We start from the raw sequence: 24,014 nt of genomic DNA, 5'->3' as shown, positions 1-24,014 counted from the left end.
GGGGAGCCCAGGAGCAAGAAACGCCAATTCTTGCATAATGCTGCTTTAAAAGCATGGTTTTATACAGATGATTACTGGATGTAGTAGATACCACAGTGCTGTAGCCAAAGCTTTTCCATAGGCTGCAAATTCTTCTTCAAATCTCTAATGATTTGCACATCTGTCACCAAACTGGGAGCTAACGACATGCAGCTAGACTCTGTATCGATGACCGATGCTACCTGACATGTTGGAAAAGTTGCTAAATCAGTTAAACAAGCAAGCAGCATTACTAAACTCAATATATTTGGCATCAGTGGCTCAACCGGTCAACCTGTCCAAGATCTCACTAATACTGTACGTCCAGAGCATTTTTCTTATTTGCCAGGAGTTTCCATGACTGGAAGAATGGTCTCTAAATGTCCAGGTTTTCCAGGACACATGGGAACCCTGATCTTTGTATACAGTTAAATCACTGATTTTGTTGGTTAGCTGTTTTACTTCGTCATCAGTCAGCACTTTATCATTTGTTACTACCATTAACTCACTAACAGCAGCTTTTATTAGCCAGGTTGGTCTATATTATCATAGGAAGCACTACATTCACATTGTAAGGTCTTAGCAATATTGTACATTAACCTGTATATTTTCAGCACAGTCAATAAATGGCAGAAAAACAAAATCGAACAAAAGCATTTATGTAACTTAAATAATGCAAATGAATAATTTACATGATTAGCTAAAACTGCTTACTAAGTTTTGTAAGATATTTAAGGCCTAACCAACCATTAACCACCTAATTTAGACCATTCAGAGCCCCTTTAAGGGTGGTCTTACATTTAAAGTGATACAATATTACCTTTGCTGCATCCTGTAGAGGTTATGTGGGCTTCTTTTATAAAACACAGTACACAGCCTTTCTTTCTTTCTGGTTTTTTTTAATACAAAATGTATGAATCAGTAAAAGATCCAAATTTCCAAGCAAAAAAAAAAAAAGATCTCAGCATGTTACTTTACTGACCTTCATTTACCCTTTCAGAACTCAATCGAGAAGAAAAAGTGATATTGCTTTTTTTTTAAACCCCAAACTCAATATTTGGAACATGAAGCCAGATAAAAAGTACTTGATACAACTTCTGTGCTCAGCTGTACTGTTCAACAGTCCTTTTAACAGCTATGTACAATAACATAACACAGACACTAGCACGTGCACGGCCGCAAAGCCTTCTGGGGGAGACACAGAGAGCGCTGATTAACGGTTGAAGGGGTAGTTTTGTCCTAAAACGGAAAAGAAAGAAAGAAAGAAAAAAAAAAAAAAAGAAACAATCCTTGCATTTCCCTTCCAGTCTGGCAAGCCACACTGCTGCAGCAAAGCCTCCGGACTTTTAATGATATTTTACGGAAATAGACAGATCTTTTGGTTGTCACAGTAGAAAACACTGCATGCATGATACAAACGACCGTTAGAGCCAGTAAAACAATATACATATTTAAAAAGAACACTTAGAAAGGAACAGTTCAGCTTAGTGAAGTACAGTTCAGCTTTATACAACAACAGAAAGACGACCTATCACATTATCTACAAAAAAAAACAACAACAAAATAATAAAATAAAATAAAAAAACAGGGGCCGTGTTGTCTGGACATAAATTACACCTAGTTCCAGGACTAAAAAGGATCTTCAATGGAGAATCCACGCTGACAGTAGTCAGAGCAATTCAGACGACAACTAGGCTTTTATCCATGTATCCGTGTGTTCATCCAGGGAAAATAAAACAAATGAGAAAGAGAGGGGGGGATTAAAAAAAACAAAACTAAACAAAACAAAAAAGCTTTACAGGTGATTTATGTTCTATCTGCGATATCGACCCCTTTCCTTCTCCCTCTCACGGTCTCTGAGGCGGTCTCGCTCGCGGTCCCTCTCGCGCCCGCGTTCCCTCTCTCGGTCTCTCCGGGCATCCCGTGGCCGGTCCCGTTCCCTCTGGCGCTCGCGCTCTCTCGGGCGACTTCTGCGGCCACTTACCACCGCTTGGGTACGCCTCAGGAAGTCATCCACACGCATATCGTAATCGTGCTGTGAAGAATAGCATATAAAGATTTAATGCTAGTCGTGAAACTTCCCAGGTTTTGTACATAGTCGTATTTGTAGGTCATTTGTATGTTGTGCACAGTCCAGCTTCACCATGTGTTACTCCTCGATTTTAATTCTTTTGCATATCTGGACAATCAGAGGTTTAAGCAGGTCTCTGACGGTCAAGGTGGTTAAAAGCTGGTCATCTCAGGCGAAAACACACCCTATTCTGTTGAGATAGCTGGTTAACCAGCTCTGGACCAGCTTAGTGTATGCTGCATTTTATTTTAGTCAATCAACTTGGGGATGCTGGTCAGCCAATCCGGTTTTGCTGGTTAGTCAGCATGGTTTGTCTGAAACCATGCCTCATGCTGGTCAACCAGCAGGATGGTCAGAGATGTTTGATACAAATACTTGAATGAAGTTTGATCACCCCTGGTTAAAACGTCCGTTACTGTGAATAGCTAAGTGATGCAAGATGACCCGACTTCCCAAAGGTATAAAGTTAAAGATGAAACAAGTTTAAAAGTTATATTATATTTTATTTTTATTTTTCAGTTTCAAAAATAACAAAAATGGAAAAGGGTCAGAAGCAGACGTTTGGCGATTGTATTGTCAGCATTCATTACACAGTTTCACCCTTTTATCTTACAAAAGGCTTTTAGTTCTGTGAGATTCTTGATCCATCTCATTGCTCTGATCTGATCAAGGCTATCCACAGATGTTCAGGTCAAGGGAACTGAAACAGGTTCAGGTCAAGGAAACTGTGAAGGCCATGGCAAAACCTTTAGCCACAGCTCTTGAGGTAGTCTACAGGACGTCTGCAAACTACACCAGACTTGTTTAGATGTTCATTTATCAATTCTGTTTTTCCTTCTCATCAGTCTTTTATGAAGGTCATATTTGTGCAGTAGAAAAGTCCACTCCAGTATTGACTAAATCTCCAATCATCCAGATTTGCCTTTCTAACTACCCTATAAGCAGTTCTCTCGGATAGTTTTCTTGATCTTCCAGACCCCAACCTGATCCTCACCATCTCTGTTCATGCCCATTCGTACATTTGATTAACTGGGGAATTGGGGAAACTGCTACCTATAATAAGAACCAAAGAGTTTCAAATTCAGTTGAGAGTACTAGGCAGCTGCTTAGAGGAGCCCATAGCTGCTGATTGTTGGGACAGGGTCTGAGGAGTCAGGAACACTTATAAAGCTTTGACATTTGCATCATCTGACCCCATCCCAATGATAATGGTGCATAAGCTTTGCCTTTTGCAGATCAGTTCATCTGTTACTCTGATGCTGATACTACAGCCACAAATCTCAAATATATATAAATATATACATATATTTAATATTTTACTTATTATCCACACTTTGACTGATGCTGAGAACTTTGTGTGTCATCCTGGAAGCTGAAATCTGTGCTTATTTCAACTTTGATGAACAAGGGCCATAAGTCATAATAAATGTAATGCTGGACTTAAGCTGGGCTGCTTAAGTGATCTATTACCAGACTGGAAGAGAACGAGCGGACGACCCTCTTCTCTCTGAAGCGAGCATCGTGAGGCATGGGATGATGACCAGAGTAGGGAGGGTGGGCCTGGGGTGGTGGAGGATGGTGCTGGTAATAGGGGTGATGTGGCGGTTGCTCCATTCCTGGATATGGTGCCTTCAACACATGGAACAGTGGACCATTTAAGAGCCCATAACAACAACAACAACAACCAAGCATAGTAAGTATAATAGTAATTAACAGACAATTACACTATATGGACAAAAGTATTGGGACACCTCCTAAATCACTGAACTCAGGTGTTACATTCAGTCCCATTGCCACAGGTGTATAAAACCAAGCACCTAGCCATGCAGTCTGCCTTTCCACACATTAGTGAAAGACCGGGTGGTTCTAAAGAGCTCACTGAACTCCAGCATGGTTCTGGGATAGGATGCCAGCATTGGTAAGCAAGTCAGTTGGGGAAATTTCTTCCCTCACGTAAAGTTACAGAGTGGGATCAGAGCCAAGTGCTGAGCTCAGCTCATAGTGCAGAAAAGTCTCCAACACTCTGCTGACTAAATAACTGCAGAGCTCCAGACCTGCTGCTGTTAGAGCTGCAAAGAGGGACCAACCCCACATTAATGCCCAGCACGCGTCCCAGTATTTTTGTCCTTTTAGCGTTCTTATACATTTTTATACAAGCTAAATGAGTCTTAACAACACTCACCATTCCTTGCCATGGTGGTGGAGGACCAATGTTGTGATGGAATTCTCGCATGTAATCATTATAAGACTGCAAGAGAGAATTTTGTCAGACCAAGTCTAAGACTGCAGTCTCATGTGAAAGCTTCATTAATAAAATTTAGAACCTTTATTTAAAGACCATTTAAAATGTACAGTGTGTCATTTTTAGGTTTTAGTTGCATTTAAATTCATTTATCTAACAATATTATAATGTCACTTAGTGCACCAGTACACTAAGAATTAAGGTTTTCCTCAAATATGCTCTTACATCATGCCTCCCGAGTTTAATGTTCAATGTAAGCAAATAGAAAAGGCCTGTAAACTCACCCCATTGAGGAACACATCTCTCCTTACTCCAGAAAAGCGCCTGTAGATGAATACAAACACAAAGTTAAATGCTGGCTAAAATCCCTAAATCAAATCAAAGTAAGTGGATGACGGCAAGGGGCGCACCTGTCCACAGGTGGATTGCGAGGGTCTTGCATAAAACCTAAACACATAAGGAAAGACCCACCAGTGGTAAGAATTAGTACTAGCAAAACACACAAAAATAAGAGTCCTTAAAACCCAGCCTTTGCGGCCCATTTGACCAGATTCCAAAACACTAGGTTACAGTATAAGTGAGGTGGAAGAGCCCGGTGGGCCTTAAGGACTGGGTCGAGTACACAGAGAAAAACACTACTACTGTTTACAATAAAAAAAAATCTTGAAATCTAACAGCTTAATGCAATACTTTAAAACATATAAAGAAATACCTTGTTTGAACGTTACAGTGTCATCATTATATTAAGTGTTATTTACCTCACAAAAACTTTGTACATCGTCACAGTCACGCAACGTTTTTTTTTTTTTTTTTGCATATTTCACGTTGACAATGTGAATCTGGTAATTTTTCTTTACATTGTGCCCAATTTCATTATGAATTGACCAATAGAAATGCTCCAAAATGACTTTTTACACCAACTTCCACTGAAAAGCTGTCATTATGGAGATATAAGGATTTTGCGTGACAGTGACGACCCAGTTCATCCTCAAAGACAAATTCACTAATGCTATCCTGTATCTGATCCAGCAAGTAGGTCACTTTGTTTCCCCCCTGAAAGAATCCTATGCTCTCAGGAAGAGTGACTTGACTGGATGGACGAGAGATATTGACCTGGTCTCTGGGGGAACTCAGGAGGATAGTCAATCCTGGGCCGCTTCCTGTTGTGCATGTCATATTCCTCTGGGCGACGCCTACATGAATCAGGGATGTTAGTGCAAGGTCACTGATGAAAGGGAATTCACATCATTCACCTCCATCACAAAATACAGTATTTAAAAAAGATAATAATTCTACATTAATAAAATTCCCTGAGATTAAGTGCAAAACCACACCACTTTTCAACATCAGGTTCACTATATCCTTCACAATAGTTATATCAGAATACATTTAGTCTTTGCAGTTCAGAAGGCATGTCCTGAATGTGGTTACTATAAAGAGGTATTCTATGTGCAGCAGAATGACAAACATAATGAACTAGGTTGAAAAAAAAGTGGAATGTCCCACACCAGTGGTCCTGGAGCATCCCTAGTGCTGCATATTTTAGCATTTTCCCTGCTAGAACACACCTAGTCCAACTACTCAGGCTAATTAATAAACCCTTCTTGGGTGTGTTGGAGCAGAAAATCCTAAAATAAGCAATACAGGAAGGATTCCAGGACCAGGGTTCTGAACCTATGCCTCCTACTGACGAGTTCAGTCCTTTTTAACCAAAGCTTTACCATTATAGTACCATGCTGCTATTCCCTGATAGTCTGAGCACCCATTTTGAGCAAGTTGATGGTGACAAAAAAGTGACAACTAAAGCTTTTTTAGCAAGCTTTTCAAAGCAAGGGATGAGTTATTTAAATACGGTCATCTATTATTTTCTCATAATCATATAATTACATTTTCTATTTCTATAAAAAGTACTTTTGTAAATGCCGAATGATAAACACAATGAAAACACCAGTAATTTCATAGTATTTCATGACTATGATTTTATATTTTCCAAGTATTAGTGGCATAATACAGACTGATCTCCCAATTTGGTACTGCCGATTAACCCACGCGTTCATAGTTCACTCCAGCACTAGCAATGCTCTAGACACTAGGAAGATGAAGACTGAACGTCTCCTCCAATACATGCAAAGCCAGCCAGCCACCGTCTTTTTGAACTACTGCCAGGAAGCAGTCACACTCCCCTAGCTCCAGCACACCAGATAAAAGACGCCTGTGCCGGCCAATGTTGCTATAATGGGAGAGAGTGACATCTACCCACCCGAAGAGAACGCAGCCAATTGTGCTCTCTCGGACTCTCGGGCCAATGATAGCCAAGCAACATGGCTCACGGTTCAAAATCTTGCGACTCTTGGGCCACAGTGGCAGCGCATTACACCACTGAGCCACTTAGAGTGAATATGGTCTTAAAATAATAAGTTATTATGACAGGCCTAATTTGGATGGATGCATTTAGATTTGGCTTATATACTTGGACTGATTACAGCCTCAGCAGTACTTTGAGGGATTTATTACTGCAATAAATCCCTCAAAACAAACTGAATGAGTAAACTTAATATGTCCAGGAAAATGCAGCAGGACACTGGCATGATAAAGATTCAGTAAAGAACTTGTCACTTATCAAAGCGGTCTGTATTATATTCTCGTCATGCAGAGAAACAGAACCTGTCGGACATATTTCCTGTTTTTCTATCTTTCTCTGTCTTTTAACCAAAGTTACCTGATTTCAAGTGGGTCACCGGAAGTACCTTACCATCCAAACAGGCCAAATTCTACTTTTTACCAACTGCAACATGCAAATTTTTACATTTTGTACCCTTGACCCAGAAAAACACTATGGCTGCACCTAGTTTTGCACTTAAAATGAAACAATGAGCCACCGTATGCAAATAATTCTCATATGCAAATAATTCGTTACATTGATAACCTTGATTATAATCTTTTGAGTCCTCAAGTCACCCAAAAGGTCTGACCCAAAACAAAAAAAATAATATTCTGTTTGAAAGTGTGACATACCGCTTCCTTGTAGTTTTGTGACTGTTAACGATGGCAAATACTTATGATAGCAAAAGTTCATACAACAGTCCAGCTTACGCTTTAGCCGTACACAGCCACAAACAACATTTTACGGGGTTTCGGCCTGGTAAGGCGGAAGAAGGGGGACGATAGGGTGTGGTGCAGTCCGTTTTGAAATCATACGCAAAAAAAAAAGAAGACAAAAGAGGAGCTCCAGCCACTGGAAATAAACCAGAACAGGTGAAACCCCCTCCCACTGGGTTTTTAACTGCTTCTCTTTTTGGGTACACAGTCCATGGAAGCCTCAGCGAAACATGGGAGAGGGAGAGGGAGGGGGGAGGTCAGGTGGAGGCGGGGTTTCTTGTTACCTTACACCAGCTCAGTCCGTCAGGGTTGATTTAAACACAACCACCTACCTACCACCATCCGCAAGACTCCAGGGGAGGAGCTTTCTTAACAAAGGGGGCGGGGAAAGGGGAGGGGGAGTATGTGGCATCATGACAAAATCCACAGTCCTTCAGTAAGGGTTGGGGGGTAAGTGGGGCACAAACTGCAAACCATCAAACTTCCTTACAATGCTTGTGTTGTGATGAATATTTTTTTTCAGTCCATTTTTTTGGAGGGGGGCATTTTGCTTTTCCTTGTGCTTGAGTTAATACCCCACTTTTTTGGGCAGATATTGTGAGCAGCAAACAGTTCATATACAGCAGTGCTCTAGGGGAGAGTCCCTGGCATCATTTGAGTCCATAGGCACTGCGAGCATCATGTAGCGACAGACGTGCGTGAACATTGAACTGGCCTATCCCTCTCCGGCAGCTTGGTAGAAGAATACGCTTGGCTTGCCTCCCTCCCTGGCTCTCACTTCTGCCTTTCTTTCCTTGTTTCTCACGCTTTCTGCTACGCTCTGCACACGCACCTATCGGTACTCAAAAGAACAAGCTCGTTTTTTTGGACAGGACAGGAAAAGCAGTGAAAGAGTCCCAAAATATGCTCCTCTTGAAAGCATTTTTGTTTAAACAATCAACGCTTTCTGCCTCTCAACTCGATGAATCATCTTCTGCTTACATATTATGGCTCCTTTTAATAGAGTCCCATATATGACTGGGTCTATCCCCCTTGGATATTCCTGAAAGAAAAGGCTTTGTGAACAAATTTAAACACAGACTCAACTACAAAAGAGAATGCACCTCATTACTAGCGCTACAGAAAACAAACTACTGGCAGGATAAATGAGTGAATGAGGAATTAACAGAGGGAGTTTAAAAGCTAGTGTGCATTCATTCAGTACGCTCATCATGGTGCGCTCTTTTCGCGCTGGTTTTCGGAATTACACATCACCACTGAACATTACAGCAACGACAGAATGCAGCCCCCGCTGGACGTAAGGGCCGCGGCTCCAGCAAGCTCCAGCCTGCTTTGTCTCGAGGCTCTTCTCTGAGGGCGCAAGGATGAAGAAGAGCAGGGCGAAGGAAACGAAACACGCTCCCTTCGGGCTGTCATGTGACGGGCACACACGAGCGCACTAGCAGTCCAAAGAACATTTCTAACCTTCCCGGGTCTCGGGGGGCGGGCTCTCTGTGCGGGGGGCGGCCCCGGGAGCGAGGCTCCGAATGCATCCTCCTCTTGTGGCGCATTTTGTGAATAACCTGATACAAGTCAATGCTCTCGTCTGGAGGGAAGAGCATGCACAGCTGCATCCCGCACTCCGGCTCGATCTCCTGCAGTCAGCGCCGGTCCAGAAGGGTGTGGGTGGTGGGGACAGCGAGAAGAAAAAGGAAAACTTTAGTAAGGAGGCAGATTACAACACATAGCACAACCAACTATACGGACAAAAGTATTGGGACTATCTCTACTGTCCAGGGAAGAAGTCTTTTGCTACATTTTGAGTATTGCCGTAAATATTTGATTGCATTCAGAGACAAGAGCATTAGTGAGGTCAGGATGTTGGATGATCACCACCCCACCTTATCCCCAACTCATTCCAGAAGTATTGGATGGAGCACCATCCATTACTCCAGAGATCACAGTTCCACTGCTCCACAGCTCAATGCCAGGAACTTTACACACCTCTAGCCCACCCTGGCATTAGGCATGGTGCCAATAGGTTCATGCTTATGTGCTCCATAGCCCTCCTATTCTATTGGCAGTACTTCTTTCTCTGTCAGCAATGGGTGAAACCTAGAGTATCTGAACTCATTCATTAGAAGGGGTGTCCACAAACATTTGGACATGTGAGTGTAGTTTTGGAACTGCGTTGGACTTGTAGAAACATGAAAACTCATGAGCAGTGAAAGGGGGGGTATGGGGGGGCAACTTCAGTCCCCTGTAGAGGGCTCCAGTTGCATTCCTAGGAGAAAACAGTGGTTTTAACATAAAGGCTTTGGTGCATTCTGCAACGCTCCTGAGACTAATTCTTGACACAGGATTACCTGCTGTGGAATTGTTCAGCAGTTATGTAAATTTGAGTCCTGTCCAGAAATCTACTTTTGAGACCCCACGTCGATTGTAAACACAGCCAGTCTAAAAACACAACCAATTATTTGCGCTCTACTGACACCATAATGACGCCAAGTGCTTGGACCCCGATGATTGCCACTAATGTGAAGTCAAGAGCTCAACCCTAATAGCAGTTAAAGCACTATAGAAAAGCTAAATATTATCAGTTGGCTGTGTTGATTTCTAAAAATTACAAGGTTTTTAGAGGATTTTTTTAGTAAAAGAAGAGGTAAAAGCTGGGTAATATGGTAAAATTATTAGATGATATTTGAAGACTTGAAGATTTTCAAAAAAAAAAAAAAAATCTAAATACTATCCCATCCTTAAAACAATGATTTTATGTAAAATTTGTTGAACTCAGTTACACAGGACTAATAACAGTCTTCGTAATCAATCATGCACCTGAACTGTTTTTATGTACTGGCTCAGAATATAAATGATCACAATATTAAAACATCATTATTATACAATGAAACAAAAACTATTTGGACAAACATATTGGGACATAAGTTTACCCAGCTTTTGTTGGAATACTTTTTGCCGAATTGCTGTAAGAATTAAATAGCATTCAGTGACGGGCGTCAGTAAAGTTGGATGGATCACCACCCCATCTCATTCCTAACTGCCCAACTCAACAATGGATGGAGTACCATCCATCATTCCAGAGAACACAGTTCTTCCACTGCTCTACAGCTCAACGCTGGAAGGCTTTATCCCCCTCTAGCCCACACCTGACATTAGACATGGTGCCAGTAAGCTCATGTTTAGCTACTTCAGAGTCTCCTATTTCAGCAATCTAGCAATACTTATCTACAAGGACTAGACAAGCTGAGTCAGCAATGGGTGCAACTTCAAGTAGCTTCAATTTAGCAAGCAAAGAAGGGCTAGGTAAGTGGAAAAAGCTAACCTGTCCATCACGTCCAATCTTTACAGGCTTGTGCTCATTCCAGGGGTTGGAAAGGTGCGCTGTTTTTGTGAATGGTAACTCTCGCCTGCAAAAGAACATAGAAACACTCAACTCCATTATCTCCAAAGAGGAGCAGATGGTTTGTACAAAATGTTCACATTCCTCATATGTGAACATCATGACAAATATGTGAGTCCAAGAGGAGTACCTGCAGATCCAGTCAATTTTGAAGACTCCTCCAAGCATCTTGGCATTCATGCCTGCAGGCAGAACCCAGTGGATGGGCGAACCTCCGTGGTGAGACTCGGATGAAAGCCGAGCAAAACCTGACGAAAACAAAATGGAACAGCACTTAAAGCAGGGATGAAGCTTCTTTATACACCAGTTAGTTCTCACCATTCCTGAGTTTTTCCACTTGTCTCACACTACTACCCATACTGGCTGTAAACAACCAGCAATTTGCTATACTGCATTGTGGCTAGCCGTGAACACAATGCAATTTCATCATCATCAGTAATGTCAGTATTTTGGGGTAGTACTCTGCATCTGACAGGGCTGATATCAAGACCAGGAGAAAAATAAAGTTGCCTACTTAAATCTGCCACAAGATGGCGCAACATACATATATACATAAGCCATGCCAAAAACACTTTCCCATGAGGCACCAATGTGAGAAAAGGTTTTAAGCAGTTCAGCGGTTTCCCCTCACTACATCTCCACATATCTTATGAAACTTGACTTGAAACTTGAAACTAATTCTTTAATCAGATCATTTTAGAGGCCTTCTGACCTTTTACAGTCTAAGTCTATGTGTATCGTGAAAGTTTATAAAAACAACTTTTTAGTTTTTAGAAAACTATTAGGAAGCTTTTTAAAGAATACAAATCTTAGTTTAAAGTTTGGGGGGGGGGGGGTATCTTTTTAAATACACTTTGTGAATCTGGTTCACTCTGACTAGTGAGTGCTTATCATTGTTAATGATATATGTAGCATTTTGCTGTTCATGTGAGATATTATCCACAGCAGAAGTTCACAAACACTAATGAAAACAATTAAATAATTTAACAAGCAAGCAAACAAATGAATGAAATCACTGACTTTCAGCTTTTTAGATCGAATATCAAAAATAATTAGAACCAGAGATGGACCGATCACTGTTTCTGGGGCCAATGGCAATTACTGATTGCCTCTCAGCACAACTGGTCAATCTCTGATACCAATCGACCTACTCAAGGTTCTAGGCAAACTTGGTAATGCCGTGCAGGGCTGGGTCTCTTAAAATGTACTTCACTACTGAATTACTGTGCAGAACTGAACTGTATAGCTCAGAGTGCAGTCAGTGGTGTCTGCTCTGCTCTGCTGTTTTCTAATACTCACTGTACTGGGCTCTTGAGAGGGGTCTTTGGTTAGTGTTTACTCTGCTGCCCCCACGAGTCCCGTTATTTAACAAATTCTACAAACATGCCAGTTTAAGTCAGATACATTAAAAATCACAATGGATTTCAACACTGACTTTATCAGGGTTCTGCAGCTGTGAGTGAAATTCATATCATCATCTAGTGGTGGAATGAGGAGCTGCAGCAACTCGCTAAACATAGGTCATATGATCTGACCAGCTCTAGGGATACCAAAATTATCGGCCGATACCAATATACAGCTGACTGATCCTTCAATTTCTAATTAGAACTACTAAATCAAGTTACTCTACAACCAGCAGACCACTTGTACATACACTTAAACGCCATACATGTTCAGGGAATACAGGTCCCTCAATGTAACAATACAATGTGCAATTAGCAATTTTTTCCCATTCCACACTTGTCACCCTCATGTGCAATTAAGGGTCAATTTGTCATTTTCTGTAAATAACCTGTGAATATCATTGTCTTTCCTCAGACGTCTTGACTTTTATTATTTATATTGTGTATATATTAGTCATTTATCTATGTTTTGCATCTGAATGTCTTGCTATCCATTTGCTGCTGTGACACTAAATTTTCTCGCTGTGGGACTAATAAAGGACTATGTTGAAATGTTTTGCTATAATGGCAGAAAAGGCTACATTTGTACGTCAGGTCCAATGGGTCAACACGTGGTGTATTCTTAAATGATTCCTTAGTTATTGAGAAGAATGCTGATCCCTTGCAGTCTCACCTTGAAACTTGCCGCTCTCTCTTACAGAAAAGATGAGAATGACGCTTCTTGCAGAGCGAAATGCCGCATTCAGCTTCCTCTCGTTCACAGGTAGGGTGGACCACACTCCCTGGAGGCAGCGCAAAGATATTAGAACTCTCTAATATTACTTCTGACACCAGTAACTTTCACAGACATGCCTATGTCAGTTTTAACTGTGTCAGAAAAAGTCTTTCATGAACTGTATACAGTCAGTAAAATACATACCTTTGCTTTAGCCAAAGAAACATTCTCATGGTTGTTGCTCTTTATCAGGAAGAACCTGGCTTCTCTGAGGATGTACTTCAGCTTGCTAGTTTGATCTAAACAGCAATGGAGGAAACGAAAAAACAAACAAACAAACAAACAAAATAAAGACGTTCAGTAAAGAGGCTAGGTTAATCCTTCAGCCAACAGCAAGTCTGTGCCTTAAAGCTTTTATCCTTACCTTTCCTCACAGCGCGGACTGAGGAGGGCAGTTTCTCGTGCTTCTTCTCAGACCCTGTAAGCAGCAAACATCATGCTTTATATTTTGTTATGACAGTTACAGAAAGTTACATGATTTTACTTCAGAAGTAGAGACACATAGTTGAGGCATCTTCACTTCTGAGAGCTTTAGTTTTGGTGCAACGAGAGACAGGCTTATGAAAGGCAACGTGGCAAGACTGCAACCACTAGTCCATGCAAAATTAAATTTGTTTGGAGGTCCAAATGGTGATTTAAATGAATGTGTTTATGGCCTGCTTCCTCATTTCTCATTTCTAAAGATCTCTAAAACTAATTCAAAGACCTAATTCAAGCCTAGAAACACAACTTCTTAAATAAGGGTTTTCCCAGTAACGTGTGTTTTTTTTTTCTGGAGAGTTTGGTGCAGCGAACAAGCGTGAAAGCTGTTGCCGAGCCCGGGAGCGCTCCAGAGAGCTCCCGAGCACCGATCTCTGGGCCTCCCGGAAATCAGTGGCCTGAGGTTTGCTTCAAGCATTATCCGGCGTGGGGTTGCGTAACTGCTTCGTTTTGTTAGGTGGCTACTAGGACTTATCCCCTGAGAACGGCTTCTTGTTTGCCCCTTGTATGCAGAGGTTTCTACACAATAAAATGCCATGCCTCCAGAAAGTGCTGTTCTCCACTTGAGTGTTTGTATCTAAGGACTAAGTGTGAAAACGCACCAAGCCTGCTCTGGATCAGGGTCCTGAATGTCTAAGGACGTTTTCACGCTTGCTCTCAATCCACAAGTCCGCACCCCAGACAGATTCTAGGCTCATTTGGGGGAGGGACTCTATATGCCTGGTTTGTTTTCACACAGACAAATTCTATACAAACCCTGGACCGACACTTCCAAACGTCACTTTTCTGCACGGGTAAAATCGTAGGTCCTAGGTTCATCTGTTTAAACATTCAAGCGGAGAAGAACAGCACTTTCTGGAGTCATGACATTTCACTGGGCAGGATCACCTGCAAACAAGGAGCTGTTCTTGCAGGAGAAGGTCTTTAGCCTTCGTCTTTAACGAACCAATTACACACGCACACACTTGGAAAGCTTACTGCAGCCCACTCCAGAGTCCACTTCGTGAACCTCAGATTTTAGGAGAACCAGAAACCTCTGGACCGCTCCTGTGCTTGAAAACAGATTTTTTCACACTTGATCAAACGTACCGAACTCTGATTAGCCAATAACAAACGGCCTTTGTGTGCATGTAAAGTAGCCAGTATCTTAATTACACAGAAATGCAGCACATCGACAATGCATCTTAGCTGCCCTCATAAGCCTTTAAAAAGACACACATTTTCAAAGTGACAGCAAAATGCAGGACAGTCAAACAAAGTCTTTGGTTGTTGGAAATTTACACTATGCCAGGTAGCCAACAGGTGTGCAATGACGTGACTGTATTCATTCAACTATCTGTAATCTGACCTGCTCTGCCGCTGGATGACAAGGGTGGCCTTTAATTCAGTGCTATGTACAAAACTTGGGTCTACTTAATAAATAAATAAATAAATAAATGAACGAACAAATAAATAAGCAAGCAGCGCTCTTATTCGGCCTGAATACTTTGGCTAAGATTGTGGATACCCAGTACACAACAAATGAACTGAATCTCTACTGGTGTTTTCACCCAGTCCCTGAACGGCAGGGCAGAGACAGGTCAGCTTACATGGTTAAACAGACAAACTCATGTATGACTACCACGTCGTCCAATAAGAATTAGCGTCATGAATTAGTATATAATGAACTTATATACATAGATATATATATTGAATTGTTGCGGATTATTTAATACCTGTGTATGATTCTGAAGCTGAGCTTCCACTTCTATCAAAAACGATTGGTGATATCCCTCTAGCGTGCTTCTTCTCTTTTCTTTCCTCATCTGAACAGTAAATGGGAGAACATGTCCCTTCCGTTAGAGTGGCCAACTTAGATAAGACGTGTATAAAGGACTGCTCTATACGACTTCTCGCTCTGCGCTTTCTGTTTCTGTGCTTAAGACGAACACATCCAGGTAGCGACCCATAGTGAAAACTTCTGACAACACAGGATTACACATTTATAGCCAACTGCAATACTACAGCAAGGTCCTACTTCCTACTGTGGCTACTTTCCTTCTTTATGCAACTTACCAAAGCCATGAAAAATGTGATATGGATACAGAAAATGTGAAAACTAGTCCATCAAACAGAAAAACGATGCTGGATCTGTCTTCTGAACTTGTGCTATTAATTTGCTCCATCTGTAGCTGTGCCCAAACTAGTAAGTGCCTGCTGTAGCTACAAGAACCTGAGGTTCATTGCTTTGTTTACATGAAGTTTAGCAGGACATATTCTGCCGGTATCTTCACGGCCCATGTTTTCATTATATAAAGTCACTGTCACACCAAACCTTATTTTTACTGTTTTACTTTTTGATATAATGTAAATTTGGCAGTTGTTTTTCACAATTTGTCAACATTTTATGACGAATGGACCAATAGAAGTGGCCCAAAATGACTCACATTGCACTTGGGTAATCAAGATAATGGGAAAACCTCAGGTCTACATGAGTCAGGCAGTAATCAGATTTCTACTTTGCAATCTTAATTAATCTAACCAATCTTATATGAGCTCCAGAAAGTGCAGTTCTTCTCCACTGGAGTTGTTGTATCTAAGGACTTGTGTATTTGGGACAAGTGTGAAAACGCACCAAGCCTGCTCTGGATCAGGGTCCTAAACGTCTAAGGACATTTTCAAGCTTGCTCTCAATCCACAAGTCCGCACCCCGGACAGATTCTAGGCTCATTTGGGGGAGGGACTCTATATGCCTGGTTTGTTTTCACACAGACAAATTCTATACAAACCCTGGACCGACACTTTCAAACGTCACGGGTAAAATCGTAGGCCCTAGGTTCATCTGTTTACTGTTCAAACATACAAGCGGAGAAGCACTTTCTGGAGTCATGACATTTCACTGGGCAGGATCACCTCCTGCAGCAGCCAGCTTTACCAGCAAATATGGATTTTTTTGTGGCCAAGCAATGCTACCCTTCTTTCTCTATAATGCTGCATTTTTTCACATGCACGTCTGTTGTATCCAGTTATGTTTGGACACAGACTGAGAAAACCAAAAGTAAATGTGTGTTGCTGAGAAATCCGATTACTCAGCTAAATATTCGCCTCTCAATATTAGGGTTTCTTAATCTGATTTACACAACCACTTTAAAAAAATCAGATAACTGCAGAAATCTGACTGAGTGCATGTAGACTCCCACTGAAAGTAAAGGTTCTTACCTTCTCCCACAAATTTAGACAGGACAGTGATACAAGGTTTTTGCATGACAGTGACAACGTGCTAAACAAAGAACTTGAGATCCCAACTTAATGAGTTAATGACTGTTATGGGAGTGTCTGTAAATTGTCCATTTAAAATATTTTGCTGGGATCCTGTGCGTTACAAAATACACAAGACGCTTCACACACTAGACCAGAAAAGGTTGCGTCAAATAACGCCAGACCTTTACTTTGAGCGTGTGTAATATTTCTAATTTCTAACATTATTTTAAGAGCATTTCACCTCCATACTAATCATAAAAAGGCAAAACATTATATGATGAAATAAATAATGTCAGCCATAAATATTTATGGGGCAAAAATACACAGAATAAGTGAATCATTTTGCCCATAACCCTGGTTGCTTTTGACACATGCTGTCAACTTCACTGACTGGTTGGCAGTAATGAACACCTCCACCCCCAGGATTAACTTCACTTCACATATAAAGTGGAGGTAAACCAGTGCAACAGCTTACCTGAGGCGTCAGAGCCTGATCCGGAATGTACACTCTCCCCGTCAGAGAAAGAGACCGACTCAGACTGCGAGTCACTGGCTTCACTGCGGGTGTCATAGTCGTTCTGTTCGTTCCCTTCCCGCTGGTCGCCTTCCTCCAGCTCGTACTCCTCCTCCTCCTCCACTTCCTCGTCTTCCACTTCCTCCTCCTCCTCGTCTTCCTCATCATCCTTTTCTCCTTCCTCTTCCTCCTCCATAACATCCTCATCCTCAGAACGGTTGCCCTCAGAGGAGCCCACAGAGCTGCCAGTCTCCTGTTCTGATGCATACTCCTCTGATCGGGCTTCCTCCTCTTCTTCTTTAGATGAGTGACTGGCCCTACCGATGCTACCCTCGCTGGTCCTGCGCAGCTTCTGAAAGCACAGAGATTCAGTACGGTCAAAGATTTGTTACTGGCCAAGATGTTTAGTGCCCAAAATGTTAAGATTGCTTCCTTGGTGCCAAGAAGCTCATGTGGCCACATTTAACCCTTTTTAATAATTTATTTATTGAGTCTATAAAGTGCTAGAATATGCTACGATAAATTGACAAAAGTATTGGGACACCTACTCATTCATTGTTTCTTCTATTTCTATTTACTGTTAAAATCAAGGATATTTAAGGGTATTTTCTACTGTCCAGGGATTGGCTTTCTACTGGATGTTCTCTTTTGGATGCTGCATGATCACCAATCCACCCACCCCCAGCTCCCCAACTCATCATTTTAACAAGCATGGCAACCTATGGTAAATTAAGACCTACGTCAAGGTCCTTACACAAGCATGGCAATCTGTCCAAATCTACATGGTCCACTGCTCCACCCACCTCATTCAGCTCTGGCATTAGTGGTTTGATCCTCCTCTGTTGGTCTCTGCTCCGGTTCAGGGGTTTCTCACTGTGCCCTTTAGACAGGTCAGCCCTGGACGTCGTACTTCTTCCAGAATGATTCTTCCGTTCATCGTAGAAGTCATCTGGTGGGTGTCTTCCTCTCAGACTGGTCATCTTTTTACCGTTGGCTCCTGTGGAAGGGGCTGACCTTTTAACTGGCTGCCTGGTCGAATGGCCTGTAGACCGAAGCCGCTTAGTGTCGTGGCTATCCCCGCGATCGTTCTTCCTTTTGGACCCTGAAGAAGAGAAGAAAGGCGAACACATTTTCACACACTAAATTACTCCCACACACACACACACACGTCTTCTTACGTCTACCTTTACCACATTAAAAAAAATATACCTTTCTTTTCATTGATGCCATGTTCACTTTCAGGGTTGTACAGCTCGTCATCTTGGTCTGGCGCATCAGTTAGTATGTCTTCAAGGACATTAAGTTCTCCATCTAAAGAGAGATCATTTCAGAAGGTTTAGGACTTCGTATCAAAGCACACCATCCTATAAATCCACATTCAGGGGAAGGGATCGTGGCTTTACCATTACAATCAGCAAAGCAACACATGAAACCACCAATTAGGTCACAAGAAACACACACTATCAAGGCCCTACAACTTAGGCTTACTTAAAGCCCCCTGGTCAAAACAACCTAACCACAGTGGACACCATTGTGTCCCCAGTGTCTTTTTTCTTTTTCTTTTTTTGGAAACCAATACATAGGCACTCTACATAACATAGATGAATAGATTTAGAGGTGTTTAACTTAACTCCCCTTAGATTTCTTCCTCCTGATCTGAGGGATCCCAACTATGGTGGACACCCTTGTGTCCCCAGTCTCCTCTTTATGGAAAACCAAAATATGGTCACCATAGTTAACATAGCTGTACAGTTTTAGAGGAGTTTACCTCCCTCCCACACTCTCACACACTACCATGACCCTATCCGGCATCAACCAGAAGAGCATGGGTCCCCCTCTTTAGTCTTGGTTGCTTTCAAGGTTTCTTCCCCCCTAGAATCATCCTCATTTCCATGGCTGTGTGGCTTAAGAGGCTCTGTCTGACCTTCACACAACCACTTTCCTAAAACTGAAGCTTCCTTGAAGCCCCACGGTCACAATATCCTAACCACAATGGACACTGGTGTGCCCCCAGTGTCCTCTTTTTTTTTTTCAAAGACAAAAACATAGTCCCCCAAGTTAACATAGCTGCAAGGTTTTAGAGGTGTTTACCTCCCTCCCACCCTCACACACACACTGCCATGATCCGACTTGGTGTCGACCAGAGGAGGATGGGTTCCCCTTCTCTGCCCTGGTTCATCTCAAGATTTCTTCCTCTGGATCTGAGAGAGCCCTGGTTATCATAGATGCATGGTTTCAAAGGTATTCAACTCTGTCCCCCTTGCCAATGTCCTTGGCCAATGTAATTTTTTTTTTATCTGAACTATAGTGGTCTTAATTATTTTAGCTTTTAGAGATGTTATAGGCCTAGTCAAAACTCCTGATAATTACATTGTAATAATAGTGGATGTTTTTGTCCCCTTCAGTTTTGTCCTCTTTTTTGAAGACTAATACATGGGCATGCTACGTAACACAGACGTAAGGTTTTAGAGGCATTTACTCCTACACTCATTGCCACGGTCCTATCACATACTGACCAGAGACAGACTGCTTCCCTTTTGAGTCTCGGTTCCCTTTAAGGTTTCTTCCTCTTGATCTGAGGGAAGTCCTAATCCTGATGGACAGCTGTGTCCCCTCCAGTATCAGCTTTTTTGAAAACCAAAATACAGCCCTAGTTAACATAGTAACATGGCTTTAGAGGTGCTATCTCCCTCCCACCGTCCCACAAAGGGACATGGCCCTATCCAGTACTGACCAGGGACGGATGGGCTACCCTTCTGAGTCTTGGATCCCTTCAAGGTTTCTTCCTCTTGATCTGAGGGGAGTCCTAATTGTGATGGACAACTGTGCCCCCCCCCAAAACACTGCCCTAGTTAACATAGTAACATGGCTTTAGAGGTGCTATCTCCCTCCCACCGTCCCACAAAGGGACATGGCCCTATCCAGTACTGACCAGGGACGGATGGGCTACCCTTCTGAGTCTTGGATCCCTTCAAGGTTTCTTCCTCTTGATCTGAGGGGAGTCCTAATTGTGATGGACAACTGTGCCCCCCCCCAAAACACTGCCCTAGTTAACATAGTAACATGGCTTTAGAGGTGCTATCTCCCTCCCACCGTCCCACAAAGGGACATGGCCCTATCCAGTACTGACCAGGGACGGATGGGCTACCCTTCTGAGTCTTGGATCCCTTCAAGGTTTCTTCCTCTTGATCTGAGGGGAGTCCTAATCGTGATGGACAACTGTGTCCCCCCCCAAAACACTGCCCTAGTTAACATAGTAACATGGCTTTAGAGGTGCTATCTCCCTCCCACCGTCCCACAAAGGGACATGGCCCTATCCAGTACTGACCAGGGACGGATGGGCTACCCTTCTGAGTCTTGGATCCCTTCAAGGTTTCTTCCTCTTGATCTGAGGGGAGTCCTAATCGTGATGGACAACTGTGTCCCCCCAAAACACAGCCCTAGTTAACATAGTAACATGGCTTTAGAGGTGTTTAACTCTCTCACACCATCACACACTGCCATCGCCTTGCATCCTGGGCCTACCTTAAGCCCCAGGCCATGAGATCTTATGAGATCTTAATAACAGTGGATGCTTGAGTGTCCCTAATGTCCTCTTTAGGACAAAACACAATATTGTCACCATAGTTAACACAGGGACGTAGTTTTAGATGCCTTTAACTCTCTCACACCATCACACACTGCCATGGTCCTACAACGTAGGTCTCCTTGAAGCCCGCCCACCCACCCACAACATCCTTACCCCAGCTGACCCCCCCAGTGTCCTCTTCTTTCAAAACAAAAACCTGGTCATCCTAGTTATCATAGCTGCATGGTTTTAGAGGTGTTTACCTCCCTCCCTCCCACCCACCCACCTACTGCCATGATCCTATCTGATATCTGGTGTTGCCCAGTGAAGGACCGGCCCCCTCTTTTGAGTCTTGGGTTCCTTAACAGGTTCTTCCTCCTAATCTGAGGGGGTCTTAACCACAGTGGACCCAAGTGGTCTCCCTATTTAAGCAAAAAGCATCCTATCTGATATCTGGTGTTGCCCAGTGAAGGACCGGCCCCCTCTTTTGAGTCTTGGGTTCCTTAACAGGTTCTTCCTCCTAATCTGAGGGGGTCTTAACCACGGTGGACCCAAGTGGTCTCCCTATTTAAGCAAAAAGCATGATGGTTAGACATTTAGCAAGCTAACATCCTTCAATCTCCTCTCACTCTCACCCTCAAGTATTATTACAACGTGGGCCTACTTGAAGCCCACCCACCCACAACATCCTGATCACGGTGGACAAAGAGGACCCCAGTGTCCCATTCTGGAATCTGAAAGCCAAAATGAACCAGTAATGAGGCAGACACCCAGACAGACACCCAGACAGACAGAGAGGCAGACAGGTCACACTGAAGGCTGCCCTACTTTCAAAGCCCAGGAAAACACAGGCTAGCTAGCATAGCTGTAGCCTTAGCAAGTAAACAGCTAGGTTTCAGGACGTGAGCTTGCAAAACCCTGCAGATAACAGCATTAGGTGATAACCTAGCCTCGGATAAGAGCCAGGCTGTCCATACTGAGCCTACTGTAGCTACACCAGCAGCTCTATAACCCCAAATCAGCCCGCAGACAAGGGTGCAGGCTACGTGCTAGCTAACCATGCTAACATTAGCTTAGCTTAGCTTAGCTTAGCTTAGCTTAGCTGAGCTCCTCCAGCTACCTTTGTCGTCTCGTCTGTCGACGGCCATTTTCGGCTCCTTCCTCTTTTTAGCGGAGACTTTGAGTTGCCTCGTTTTGTCTCCTCTTCCAGTGTCTGTGTTTTATGGACTGATAATGGCCAATATTCACATTAATACGTAAAAAAAAAGAAAAAGCAGACGCGCAGCTCCTCCGTCCGGCTGCTGCCTAAACGTCCCCTCGTCTAAAATGGCTGGAGCGCTTCCTCGTACTGCGGCAGGGTTGCCAGATAGGAGGGAAATACACACCTCTCCCAACAACAGCTATAATAATCCATTAAATACAAAACAAAACATAGATCAATCAAACAGCTGAGATAAATAAATACTAATAAACTAATATTAAGGAGTTACATGGTTTTAATCCGATTTTATACTGATGTAAATTATAATACCACACCCCCTGCTCAGATTGCCCAGCATTAGGCTGCACACTCAACCCTCTCATAATCTACACTCAACCCTCTCATATTCTACACTAAACCCTCTCATAATCTACACTCAACCCTCTCATATTCTACACTCAACCCTCTCATATTCTACACTCAACCCTCTCATAATCTACACTCAACCCTCTCATATTCTACACTCAACCCTCTCATATTCTACACTCAATCTCTAATTTTCTACACTCAACCCTCTCATAATCTACACTCTACCCTCTCATAATCTACACTCAATCTCTCATATTCTACACTCAACCCTCTCATAATCTACACTCAACCCTCTCATATTCAACACTCAACCTTCTCATAATCTACACTCAACCCTCTCATAATCTACACTCAACCCTCTCATAATCTACACTCTACCCTCTCATAATCTACACTCAACCCTCTCATATTCTACACTCAATCTCTCATATTCTACACTCAACCCTCTCATAATCTACACTCAACCCTCTCATAATCTACACTCAACCCTCTCATATTCTACACTCAACCCTCTCATATTCTACACTCAACCCTCTCATAATCTACACTCAACCCTCTCATAATCTACACTCAATCTCTCATAATCTACACTCAACCCTCTCATAATCTACACTCAACCTTCTCATAATCTACACTCAACCTTCTCATATTCTACACTCAACCCTCTCATAATCTACACTCAACCCTCTCATATTCTACACTCAACCCTCTCATAATCTACACTCAACCCTCTCATATTCTACACTCAACCCTCTCATATTCTACACTCAATCTCTAATTTTCTACACTCAACCCTCTCATAATCTACACTCAACCCTCTCATATTCTACACTCAACCCTCTCATAATCTACACTCAACCCTCTCATATTCTACACTCAACCTTCTCATATTCTACACTCAACCCTCTCATAATCTACACTCAACCCTTTCATAATCTACACTCAACCCTCTCATAATCTACACTCAACCTTCTCATATTCTACACTCAACCTTCTCATAATCTACACTCAATCCTCTCATATTCTACACTCAACCTTCTCATATTCTACACTCAACCCTCTCATATTCTACACTCAACCCTCTCATATTCTACACTCAACCCTCTCATAATCTACACTCAATCCTCTCATATTCTACACTCAACCTTCTCATATTTTACACTCAACCTTCTCATATTCTACACTCAACCCTCTCATATTCTACACTCAATATCTCATATTCTACACTCAATCCTCTCATAATCTACACTCAATCCTCTCATATTCTACACTCAACCTTCTCATATTCTACACTCAACCCTCTCATATTCTACACTCAACCTTCTCATATTCTACACTCAACCCTCTCATAATCTACACTCAATCCTCTCATATTCTACACTCAACCTTCTCATATTTTACACTCAACCCTCTCATATTCTACACTCAACCCTCTCATATTCTACACTCAATATCTCATATTCTACACTCAATCTCTCATATTCTACACTCAACCCTCTCACATTCTACACTCAATCTCTCATATTCTACACTCAACCCTCTCATATTCTACACTCAATCTCTCATATTCTACACTCAATCTCTCACATTCTACACTCAACCCTCTCATATTCTACACTCAACCCTCTCATATTCTA

At 42.4% G+C, this 24,014-nt stretch overlaps 1 protein-coding gene across 2 annotated transcripts; it reads right to left on the bottom strand.

Annotated features, from left to right (window-relative positions):
• Nucleotides 1-896: 896 nt before the first annotated feature.
• Nucleotides 897-22,140, bottom strand: ythdc1 (YTH N6-methyladenosine RNA binding protein C1). 2 transcript variants are annotated; one of them, XM_072657747.1, is made up of 17 exons: nucleotides 21,928-22,140; nucleotides 18,449-18,550; nucleotides 18,043-18,341; nucleotides 17,201-17,591; nucleotides 15,201-15,290; nucleotides 13,370-13,423; nucleotides 13,150-13,244; nucleotides 12,904-13,012; nucleotides 10,958-11,075; nucleotides 10,750-10,834; nucleotides 8,895-9,064; nucleotides 5,445-5,524; nucleotides 4,742-4,778; nucleotides 4,616-4,655; nucleotides 4,272-4,337; nucleotides 3,560-3,718; nucleotides 897-2,053 (listed from the first exon to the last, which is right to left on the bottom strand). In XM_072657747.1, the coding sequence occupies exons 1-17, from the start codon at nucleotides 21,953-21,955 to the stop codon at nucleotides 1,832-1,834; spliced, it is 2,145 nt and encodes a 714-aa protein (XP_072513848.1). In that variant the 5' UTR covers nucleotides 21,956-22,140; the 3' UTR covers nucleotides 897-1,831. The 2 variants fall into 2 exon arrangements, with proteins under 2 accessions (XP_072513848.1, XP_072513924.1); XM_072657823.1 differs by lacking the exon at nucleotides 15,201-15,290.
• Between the last annotated feature and the right edge of the window lie 1,874 nt (nucleotides 22,141-24,014).

This window comes from Salminus brasiliensis, chromosome 1, assembly GCF_030463535.1.
Source record: "Salminus brasiliensis chromosome 1, fSalBra1.hap2, whole genome shotgun sequence".
In the NCBI taxonomy this organism is placed as follows: domain Eukaryota; kingdom Metazoa; phylum Chordata; class Actinopteri; order Characiformes; family Bryconidae; genus Salminus; species Salminus brasiliensis.
The sequence above is the reverse complement of the archived record's forward strand: the minus strand, read 5'-3'. Positions and strand labels throughout refer to the sequence as shown.